General features: G+C 35.9%; 1 protein-coding gene across 14 annotated transcripts in view; it reads left to right on the forward strand.

Moving 5' to 3' along the window:
* The window catches only part of ERC1 (ELKS/RAB6-interacting/CAST family member 1), a 567,884-nt gene that overhangs the window by 237,080 nt on the left and 318,268 nt on the right, over positions 1-12,536 (forward strand). For all 14 annotated transcript variants that reach the window (XM_087442948.1, XM_087442946.1, XM_014793927.2 and 11 more), the window contains one exon: positions 147-282. In XM_087442948.1, coding sequence (XP_087299074.1) covers positions 147-282 — 136 coding nt within the window. The remainder of the gene's footprint in view (positions 1-146; positions 283-12,536) is intronic.

A 12,536-nucleotide genomic window follows, 5' to 3' on the forward strand; every position in this document is an offset into this window, starting at 1 on the left:
TTGGAAGTGTTGGGAAAATTTTGCAGCAGGAAGTCTTTGTTGGTTTTCAGCTGTTCCTTGGTGTCAGCGGTGCAAGTCTGTAAATAAACATATATTTTTCTACGCATGTATATGAATAGCTTGATTTTTCTCCTCCTTATCAATAGGCAAGTGAAAGACCAGAATAAGAAAGTAGCAAATCTGAAGCACAAAGAACAGGTGGAAAAGAAGAAGAGTGCACAGATGCTAGAGGAGGCTCGACGAAGGGAGGACAATCTCACTGACAGCTCCCAACAACTACAGGTCAGAATGCAAGGAGGATCTGGAAGGATCGGGTGAAGAGATTTGATCCATAATTGCATGTTGTTTTTCTCTTCATCTTTATCCTCCTCTTTTTTCTCTTTCTAACCCTGCTTGCTGCCTTCCTCTCAGACCAACTCTTTAGCAATAAAGGAATGGCTTTAAATAGAAAAGGCAAGTTTTATTCCACAGCTTTGTGAGGACACCTCAGCATAGGACAAAGTTCATCTTGCTTCGAATTGATCACATTTATTTGGTAAGTTCAATGTCAGTTTAATACATGGGTTCTATTGAGCTTCAGGGTGGTCAGTATAACTATTTACCATTTTCCTTCATCAAAGTGCACTGCTAATCTTGGTTTGTGTCTGTTTAACTTTCTTTTTTTTCATTCTTCCTTTCCCTTTTTTCCCCACCTCTCTTTCCTTTTTTTTGCTCCCTCTTTCTTTCCTTCCTTTTAAAAAACTCAATTTAGAGAGCATATTTCACAGTCATACAGGACGTATATACTACACTTTTTTACTTCAATGAAATGATAATTGATCTGTAAACCCAATTAATCACATTAAGTTAAACCAGGCTTGGTAACAATAGTAGCAGTGACCACATTATAAGTGCCAATTATGTGCCCAGTTCTTGCAACTAGGCCCTGGTCACTCATTGTTTCTGACCTTCACAATAATTCAGTGGGGCAGATGGTTTTGTGCACGTTTTACAGATGAGGAAATAGACTCAGAGAACTTGAATTTCTTACCTAAATGCACACAACTTTATAAGTGGCTCAGCTATGATTTTAACCGAAACTTCCTGGATCTCTAGCATGTCAGAATGAAGGTTTAGGTTTTCAAGAAGAATACCATTTACTTGCTGGAAATCTCTGAAACTCCTGCTAAGACTGCTAAGCCACTGCCAGATTGTTTTTCTCTTGTTACAACTTCTAATGGGGTATGATAGAGTGTTTATGCCACAATTGCATAATCAGGAAATCTTTACTGCAGAGATTTAGAGGAGTTATCTGTTATGTGGAAGCCATTTTTAGGCTTTACAACAAATTCATTTCAGACATGAAAATCCAACTTTTCTTTTTTTCATTCCTATTTTATATAACTTTTACTGTTTATAAAATACATACTCTTTACAGAAACAGTGTAAGTTTTCTCAAATGCATCAACTTTTGAAAAAAGCAGCATACCAGTTTGCCCTCACCCTTGCCAGCAACAGTTGATGCTGTCAGTTTTCTTCCTTCTTTTTTATTTTTTTGTTCCAATCTGATGGGTGGAAAATATTTAATTTTTGTTTTAATTTATGTTTCTCTGATTACCAGTGAGGCTGAATATATTTTCTTGTCTTAAATTTTAATTTGTTTGTTAATGTAATTCAAATTTATCTCTTTTCCGTGGTGGCTTTTTTACTTAGTTCATCCCCATTTTGAGAACATATAAATACTTCGAGTCATGCATCGCTTAATGACAGGGATACATTCTGAGAAATGTGTTGTTAGGCAATTTCAGTATTGTGTGAACATCATAGAGTGTACTTACACAGACCTAGATGGTATAGCCTACTACACACCTAGGCTATGTGGTACCAATTTTATGGGACCACCCTTGTACATGCAGTCCATTGTTGACTGAATGGTCGTTATGTGGCACATGACTGTACTTATAAATATTTTTAAGATATTCTGGGCTTTCATTTTTTACCTTTACTACTTAATTTAAATTATTTTAGGATATTTTGTGTGGTGAGGGTCTTATTTTTTCTTTATTGCTAACAATTTCACTAGACTATAGGAAATTATTTCATTGCTCACAAGTTTGAATTGGCATCTTTGTACTTTATGAAATTGTTTAATAATTAGACTATTTCTAGGATTTCAATTCAAACTCTTGAACTAGGATCACATAGCTTTTAATTATAGAAAAGATTTATAAGACAAGCCCTTCTTTGTGTTAGCCTCTTAACTGTTTGTCATTTCTGTCCCCCATTTGATGTTTTCTACTGCTAGTCTATCTTTGTAAACCGAAAGATGCATTTTTAATCTTCTATCAGTTGTTATGATAACACCAAACGAGCTTTCACATGTAACCTCTTATTTCCTCTTTATATAATCCAAGAAAGAACTAAGTCAGATTATTTATTTATATATTACATACAGAGAAAACTAATTTAGAGTGGATGAGTGACTTTTCCAAGGTATCTCAGTAAGTGATAGATATTAAAGTTATTAAAAATGATAGCTGATGGCCATATACAAGATACACATGGATGTAATTCATTCAAATGTAGTATAAAGAGCACTGGACTACAAATAGAATGCTGTGGATCTGATCTTATCTCTTTTACTAACTAGCTCTGCTACTTATTTAACTGTGTTATTGCAAATGACAACCCAGTGGTAGTGAGTATCCCTAGCACCCAGATTGTGATCTCTAAATATGATTTCCCCCTAAAAGAAGCTAGGGATATTTGGAGAAATGGCTAATAGTAGAATTCATGGGGGAGTAGAAAAGCAATTAACTGAGGATTTGTATTAAAAAAATGTTCTTATTACCTGAATTTTTTTGTGTGTTTTAAATTTCTGAATATACATTTGGATCCACCTGTTGATGTTTTTGTGAAATAGAAGTAAAGGGAAGGAATTATTTTAGTATTTTCATGATAGGCATAATAATAATTCTAAGATTAAAATATATTCTTTATTATGTTAAAAAGAAATTTAATGTTTTGAACTTTGATGAGTAATCAATATTTAGTCTTTGTCAGATGCCACCTTGGCATCCAAAGATTAATTCTACTAATCATGTTAATAAACACATAATGTGTTTTCTTTTGTTTGTGAAGATTAAAACTTGGTTTAATCTAGAAGGTTCATTTTCATCTTTTGTTATTCAGTGACTGCCAATTATGATGTTAAGTTCATCTGTGGCTTCACTCTTCCTGGTAGAAGTTATAGTTTGCCAAAAAAGCAGTAGTACTACTTTTTTATTTACTTTTCTCTATTTTGAAGAATAAAATACATTTTAAAAAAAGTACATAGCACGCACACACACGCACACACACACACACACGATGCAAATAGTACATATAAAGTGATCGTCTCAGGCATTAGAATATTACTGGCATCCCAGAAATCATGTGTCTATTACTTCCCAATCATTATTTCCCCTCATCCTCCAGAGGAGATCGTTATTGTGATTTTTATTTCTTTTCTTTACAACCTGTGTATATATTAAATAAAAACTATGGATTAGTTTTGCATATTTTTACTTTATGTAAATAGAGGCATTGTATTTATTCTTTAGTGACTTCTTTTGTTCAGCATCCTGTGTGAGGTTTATTCGTGATAGTTGCACGTAGAATTTGCACATTTATTGTCCTTGCTATACTGTGTTTAGTTTTTATTTTTTTTGTGAGGAAGATCAGCCCTGAGCTAACATCCGTGCTAATCCTCCTCTTTTTGCTGAGGAAGACTGGCTCTGAGCTAACATCTATTGCCAATCCTTCTCCTTTTTTTCCCCCAAAGCCTCAGTAGATAGTTGTATGTCATAGTTGCACATCCTTCTAGTTGCTGTATGTGGGACGCGGCCTCAGCATGGCCAGAGAAGTGGTGCGTCGGTGCGCGCCCGGGATCCGAACCCTGGCTGCCAGTAGCAGAGTGCGCGCACTCAACCACTAAGCCACGGGGCCAGCCTGACTGTGTTTATTTTTTTTTATTTTTTTTTTAAAGATTTTATTTATTTATTTTCCCCCCAAGGCCCCAGTAGATAGTTGTATGTCATAGCTGCACATCCTTCTAGTTGCTGTATGTGGGACGCAGCTTCAGCATGGCCGGAGAAGCGGTACGTCGGTGTGCGCCCGGGATCCGAACCTGGGCCGCCAGCAGCGGAGCGCGCGCACTTAACCGCTAAGCCACGGGGCCGGCCCTGTGTTTATTTTTAATTCAAAATTTCATGTTTTATCTTGAAAATATTTTAAAAAATAACTTTCTTTCCAGTTTTTGTTTTTTGAATACTTCAGATGGAACTAAAAGTATTCCTTTTTGGCAGAAAGTGGGTTTGGAAATAAGTTGTTACTTTACTCTTTGTTCTTGGCTCAACGCATTAAAAGTGTTCTGAAGAGATTAAACAAATTCCTTACATATAAAATGAAAATGATACCCCAAAATGGAGAAAATCTAGGGATCCCACAGACTCTAAACACTGCCTTTGTTTACCTTGGCCTTAGTTATGAATACCCTTTCTTAAGATATCACATTGCCACTTGCCTGTATCCTGTTTGTACCTTTGTGTTTTGTACAGTTATTGCTATGATCTGTATTAACTAGTCTCAAGCTTTTTGGTTTTAGAAGCTCCTTTATACTCTTAAAAATTATGCAGTCCCAAAAGTGATTTTTTTATGTGGGTTATAATTATCATATACATATGCAGTTACTTAGTGACCCAGCTATCCAGTGTCTAGCTGTTTGTGAAGATACATCTTCAATAATATAATTGTAGTCTTGTTGGTAATTGCAAAATATTGGAGACGACTCAATTGCAAATAGGTAGGAGAGTGCTTGAATTCATTATGGTACATTCACACATTGGAGACTGGCAGCTTTAAAAAAGAATGAGGAAGATCTCTAATGAACCAATATGGAGTGATTTCTAGACATCCTGTTAAGTGAAAAAAGAAAAAAAAAGCACAAAATACTATCTATAGTATGCTGTTCTTATTATAAGAAAGTACACACATGTCTGATCTTTTTTGTAAAAGAAAACAGAAAGGATAAACTAGAAACTAAAGAGACCAGTTTTCTACAGGAATGGTTGGGAGAGGGGTGGAAAGGAGGGGGAAATGGGATTGGGGTGATAAATTTGAGGAGAAAGTGATGCTTTTCTTAGCATATCTCTTTGTATAGCTCTGACTCTTAGAACTGTAGTAATGTTTCACATACTCTAAAAACTACAGCCAATCAAGATGTAGGGTGGAACCCCAAAAGGAACACAAGTGCTAACAGATGAACCTGTTTTATAAATGGGTAATATAACCACCATCAAAGGGGTTGAGAAGGGAACTAACCTAAATAGCTTTGGAAGACATTTTCTTGACTGAATACTGTAAAGCAAAAGACAAAAAAACTGTACATAAATGCTGTAATCTAGTGGTAAATGTGTTCCTCACAGAGGATAGATTAGCCATTCTGAAACCACTTTATCTGTGTACTAGAATTCAACAAATAAAGAAATTTATTATAGATAATGAGGGCTGAGTTTTTCATTATTTGAGAAAGAAGTTGCAAACAAGTAAAGTATTGGAAAGACTTAAATGAACCCTGTGGTGTTGGACTGGAATCAGAGATATTAGTATGAACTCATGGTCTTTAATTTATATGCAGATAGAAAGACATAGAGATGTTGGTGTGTATATATGCATGGGATTATTATACATGCATATATTTCCTAAGTCTGTCCATTAAGAGGGCTTAGAAGCAGTAAGCATACCTAACACCCAGGTTATGGTTTCTATACACCTTTCTACAATCAAATGAACCAAGGCATCTTGGAGAAGTGGTTGATTCCAGGCTGGGGCAGGGGAAATACACAGTGAGCCTCGACAACCTTGTGGTTCCAGAAAGTAGGAAAGTGTTCAACAAAAGGATGGGGGCTTGTGGAAAGAATATAGGAGCCAACCTGAAGGAGCTCCTAATATCCCATGCTAAAACAATTTGAGTAAAAAAATAAATAATGATAATATTTGAATTTAATCCATAGAAATAAATATCCATGAGTCATACTGATAATAATCAAATGCATAAGTAAACGGGGAGTAAGGATAACTCTTTCTTATAGAAGATTTCTAGTTAATAAATGTAGAAGGAAATAGATTTTAAAAAATCACCGTGAAGCAAACACCTCAGTAATAATTGTTGCAGACAAGATCTGTCAGTGGTTGTGAAAATTAGTGGGTGAACGTTTGAAGAGTAACAGCATCTGCATAGTATCAAAATATCTTCCCCAAGATGTTTATTAACTATAAAAGGAAGACTGTAACTTTTCAGTGAGGAGACCTAGCAGACACCACCTTAACAAAATGATTAAGGTTAACATTGCCAGTAATGGGACATACTGACATCATGAACCCTTTCATATGATGCAGTGAGAAGCAGATAAATACATTTCTGTGTTATTCTTTCCAAAAAATGCATAACCTCATTCCACTCGTGAGAAAACACCAGACAAATCCAAATTCTGGGACATTTTACGAAGTAACTGAGCAGTCCTCTTTAAAAATGTCAAGATCATGAGAGACAAGGAAAGATTGAGCACAGTTATAGGTGGATTGGAGGAAATAAGAAATGTTAACTAATGAAATGTGGGATCCTACATTAAAGCCTGGAACAAATAAAAGACGTTAGGGAAAGTGTTGAAATTAGACGATGGTCTTTAGTTTGGTTAATAGTATTGCACCAGTGTGAATTTTCTAGTTTTGATCATTGTGCTGCAGTTATGTAAGCTCTTAATATTAGAGGAGGCTGGGTGAGGGGTATATGGGAACTCTGTACTATTTTTGCAACTTTTAAGTATGTCTGTAATTAGTTTAGAATAGAAATTTTATTAAAAATAGTCATTGACTCTATATTTCCTTAGCATTTTTAATCACCCACTTCCCTTTCCCATCCCCTTGAAATAAGTGAGCTGTGAATTTCAAAAACATCTTACTACCAAATTTAATGATACAGGATAGATATCTTGGGCTTTTTTCATATATCATTTCTAAATTTGTAATGCAGATGTTATTGTATACTCCATATTGTTTGACATCATAAGGCCATAGTTCAATTTAGAATTTAGTTGAGCACATTGATTGTTCTGAAGCCAAATCTTAAAGCTGTGATGATATGATGATATGCCCATTATTATTAGAGTTGATAGACTTTGGTCTGTATCCCTCCAGATATTAGATTTAATTTTACTTATTTTCTTTAGACATACTTGATATATTTCATTTATTCAATATAAACTGATTGAGTGCTAAGTGTAGAGCTTTGTCGCTAAAGTTTGTTTATACGGTAGTGAAAAGACATGTTCCCTGCCCTTCTGGAGTATATTGTTTCATGGGGGAGAAAAGTAATGATGAAACTAAGCAAATAAGTAAATAGAAATTATGGTTAAGTGTTACAAGAAAATAAACAGGATACTGTGAAAGATAATGGAGGAGGGAAAGATGATGGGCACCAAATTTAGATAGAACTATCAGAGAAGGTCTCCTTGATGATGTGACGTTAAGATGAGATCTAAAGAAGCCATGTAAAAAGCAGAGGAAACGGTGTTTAAAGTGGAGGGAATCCCTAAGGTAAGAAAAAGCTTGGCATGTTCAAGGATCAGAATGAGTAAGGGAGAAAATAGGCAAGGGTGGGTATTAATCTTGCAGGACCTTATAGGCCACGATAAGAAGTCTAGATTTTATGAGTAGTGAAGCATTTTAAGTGGAAGATTGACAGGATCCAATTTGCATTTTGTGAATATTATTTTTTGTAATATTTGGAGAATGGATTGGAATGGAATAAGAGTGGTTACAAAGAAAGTATTTGTCAACAAATATGTATTGCACACCTACTTTGTGCTGTATAATATTCTGTGCCAGAAATAGTAATGATATAAGACAAACAAGCTCCTTCCTCTCAAGGAGCTCACATCATAGTAGGAGGCTCTGTAGTAATAATGAGGGTGAGAGTTAATGATAGAGGTTTGGGGAGGCTCTGAAGAGAAAAAGAAGAGAGGGTGGATTTTTTTAGGTAGAGTGATCAGGAATTTCTTATGGATTGGAATGTGGGCACTAAAGGAAAAGAAAGAATCAGGGATGATTCCTAGGTTCCTGGGTTGAGTAACTGGATGTATGCTAATGCTAAATAATAAGGTGGGGGAACCCTAGGGGTGATGATAAACAGGTTTGCCAGGGAAAAAGAACAAGTCCATTTTCAACATGTGAAGGTATCTGTGAGATATCCTAACAGAGATATCGAGCAAGCAGTTGGATGTACAGATTTGAAGTTTAGAGAAGTCTGGTGTAGTTAAATTAATTTTGGAGACTTGAGCTTAAAAATCATATTGAAATCCATAAAAATCAGTGATATCATCTAGAGGTAAAATTAACAAATTAACAAAATTAACAAAAGAACATGGAATTAGAGCTGAGCCCATAGGATCCTCAACATTTAGAGATAGGGTAAAGTAGGAGACGGTCATGCTTGAAAGGAAAATAAAATGAAAAGTCCAGTTGAAGTGGGAGAGGAAAAGGAGAGTATGGCATCACAGAAGGCAAGAGAGAAAATTGTCTCCAGAGGAGGAAGTAAGTACATTAATGTTAATGCTGCTGAGAGGCTGAGAAGGAGGACATAGTTGAGTGGTCTGATCCAGTGTATCCATAACAATCAAGAGAGAATATACATTGATCTCCATGGGCTAAGGTAGATAGATTCCTTCCATTATGCCTTATTGACCTTGGAGATCGTAGATAGTCCTATAGTGATCCAGATACTTAGCCAGTTTTTCTGTCACACTCACCAAAATTCACTGCTTCTCACAAGATCTTTGGAATGTCTCCTTAGGTATGTACTTGACTAGTTTAAGACATGATTACACAATGGTTATTTAAAGTATTTCTAGCATGGTTGATACATACATTGAAACTATTTTACAATTCTAGTTGATATTCATCAATATAGGGGGCTGGCCCCGTGGCCTAGTGGTTAAGTTCAGTGTGCTCCACTTCAGTGGCCTGGGTTAGATTCCCGGGCACGGACCTACACCAGTCATCGGCAGCCGTGTTGTGGTGGTGGCCCACATACAGAATAGAAGAAGATTGGCACAGATGTTAGCTCAGAGCGAATCTTCCTCAGCAAAAAACAAAACAAAAACAGTGAGACAGGTATTGGTGATGAGCCTTTCCAATTATCATATTTTTCTATTATAGTGCCTCTTCTGTTGATGTTGTGTGTTTAATTTTGCCAAACTTTCTGTGTCCCTTACTCAAGAATTTAGCTCTATATTAGTTAAATTCAATTCTTAGTTGTTTCATTAACATTTTCTGTAAACCATTTTCACTTTAATGCCTAAATCAGATTTCAGAATAATCTGTACTTGTCATCAATATACATTTATTGAGTGCCTATTATGGAACTGTCACTGTGCTGAGTGCTGTGAGGATATAGAGATAAATAAGAAATGTTTTTTTCCTCACTGTGAACATTAAAAATGCTTATTATAACATTCTTTTGTACTGGATATGTCAAAAGGTGTGTTACAGTGCAATTCATAAGTAATTGCTGTAAGAAGAACTGAAGTTAGGTATGTCCCAGCAACAAGAGCCTCCGCAGTAAACATTATATGGAAGCATAATTTTAGCTGATTTGACTGATAGTGATTTGGGGATTAGAAAACCTGTTGAAAGCCTACCCTTCTTAAGGTTCAGATCAAATGCTCCCTCCCTTGTGAAGCCTGCCTAAATCCTCACAGTTGGAACTAATCATACCCTCTTTTTCTTTTTCTTTCTTTCTTTTGTTTTTTTCTTGGTGAGGAAGATTGGCCCTGAGCTAACATCTGTGCCCATCTTCCTCTATTTTTTATGTGGGACGCTGCTGTAGCATGGCTTGGTGAGTGGTGTGTATTGTAGGTCCACGCCCGGGATCCAAACCTGTGAACCCTGGGCCACCAAAGCGGAGTGTGCAAACTTAATCACTATGCCACCGGGCCAGCCCCAATCATACCCTCTTTTGTAATCCCATTAGAGTTTGTTTCTGCTTTGATTTTAGGACTTATTTTATCTTAGTTTGTATTATATGTTAATGGTTTGTGTGTTGTTGCCCCCATATACTTGGGAACCCTGTCTTGGTACTTTGCACATAGTTGGTTTTCTATAAAAATGTTTATTGATTTCAATTGCATTGACAGATGTCAAAAACTCTCATTCACAAGCATCTTAGCCTGACCTTTCGAGTCTTCCATCAACCAAACCCTTTAAGAATTTCTAACCTCATTTTTAGGTGAGAGACTCACTAGCATAGCTACTCTCTTCTGGACAAGCTGATAGTTATAGTTTATGGGTCTTCTAATCTGTGCTCTTCTACTTACACAGAATCTTTTTCCTGTGGATTTTCAGTTTTACCACCTAAGGATTCCGGCTTAAAAGTAACCTTTGTTGATGAACTCTTCTACCCTGTTCTTGTTACTCTCTTATCCATTGTTCCTCAGCCTGTATGTTTAATTATACTTTATTGTTTATATTTTTTAATACATTATTTTATAATTGCTCCCATGTGATTTAATCATTTTTCTTTTCCCTTCTTAACTAGTTTATATCTGCCTTAGGTTAAGGGCTATTTTTTAAATTTCTTTCTAGCTTTTTCTAAACAGTGTTTTACATAGCTGTTCGTTAATTATAGCTATAATTGTTGCTATGAATATTAAAAATAAAATTTAAAAATTTAGTTACAAATTAAAAAAAAACTTTGTATGATAATATTACATTTAGCATCCTGATATTCCTAAAATTTCATAGGTTTACATGTTAAGGACCTCTCACATATTTTAACAAAGGAAAAGTTGTCATCCCTGAGTTGAGAATATTTACCGTATATATTTTTATTCTTTAAGCAGTAACAGTCACTTTATCTTTTGACAAAACTACAAGTTTTAGTTTAGTCACATTCTAATAAGGCAAAGTAGACTGAACTGGTGGACAAGGGGGCTCATATCAATAGTGGTTTGGTGCCTTTTTTTTTTTTTTAAGGAAAATTAGCCCTGAGCTAACATCCGATGCCAATCCTCCTCTTTTTACTGAGGAAGATTGGCCCTGGGCTAACATCCGTGCCTATCTTTCTCTACTTTATATGGGACGCCACCACAGCATGGCTTGACAAGCGGTGTGTCAGTCTGCGCCTGGGATCCGAACCTGTGAACACCGGGCCAAGAATTGGAGCTCGCAAACTCAACTGCCACGCCACTAGGCTGGCCCCTGGTGCTTTGTTTTTATAACAAAGATAGTATCTGAATTTAACCTTGGGAGAGGGTACTGCCGGGGAGATTAATGAAACTGCTGAAAGAACACTGTGGCTCTTGTGAATCAGCTCTCCTGAGACCAGTGAATACAGGTATCTCCCGCTTTTCGAAAGTTCGCTTTACGCCACTTTGCTTTTAAGAAAGACCTATGTTAGTACCTGTTTTCACTAACCAAAAGAAATCCGAAGTCGATTTTCACTTTTACGAAATGCTTTTGCATGTTTTCACTTGATGCCATTTCGGTTTACAAAGCTTTCACAGGAACGCTCTACTTTCGGATAGTGGGGGAAACCTGTATTAAGAATATTAGTTCAAAGAAAGTGAAAACAATAGAAATACATATAGATAGGGGAAATCAGCTTTACATATATTTAGGCCTATTCTCTTTTTAGATGCGGAATCAGTGAAATATTTGTGTTTTTCTTTAAAATTTGATTTGATTTGTTCTATCTACAAAAAAAGTTTCTTCCATTTTGGTAAGAGATTTTTTTTCCTTTCTGAGATGAAGACTGTTTATCCTTGGCTTTCACATTGGCCATGGGGGTAATTATTTAAGAAAACTTTTTAAAAAGTTAAGATTGTCTGATGTCTTTCTAGAGACACTATGTGATGTGTCACATGCTAGATACCTCTAATGTATTAATGTTCTTCTTGTTGTAAAAATAAATTTTGATTTCTTCTTAATAGACCTTCTCGACATAGTTAAAGATTTAATTCTATATCATTTCTTTCTTTTTAATTAATTTTTTTTCTTGGCAAAAACAGGGCTTTTTCTGTCTAGAGTATGGGCATAGGTGAGTTTTCACGGTGTTTTCGACAAATATTAAATGGAGTTAGGGATTACACTGGAAAAGTGTACATGCAGATCAGCGTCTGTTTTTATAACACTCTGGACAGTTGCTGAAATTAACTTGAAGATTCCGTTTTCCTTCAGGTGAAGCACCTACTCAAATTGTTGACGTGTATGCGACTTTTTAGAGCTTTTAGCTCAAACTGTGCCGCTCTTTACCATTTAGAAAAAATGCTAAACAAGTCCTAAGGTCAAGAAACTCGGCAGTGTTTGAAATGTACTTTATAGATACTTTTCCACGTGGCCAGAATTCAGTTTCATTTGATAGCCAAGCTGCCAATTACCAATCAGAGGAGACCTGTCCTAAGATTAGGGAAACCCCATGTCCTTGCCCAAGTTTCTGATACCCAGTACCAGAGTTTTCAAGA

The sequence above is a fragment of the Ceratotherium simum genome, chromosome 17 (assembly GCF_057802395.1).
Source record: "Ceratotherium simum simum isolate JZ-2026a chromosome 17, ASM5780239v1, whole genome shotgun sequence".
Classification (NCBI taxonomy): Eukaryota; Metazoa; Chordata; class Mammalia; order Perissodactyla; family Rhinocerotidae; genus Ceratotherium; species Ceratotherium simum.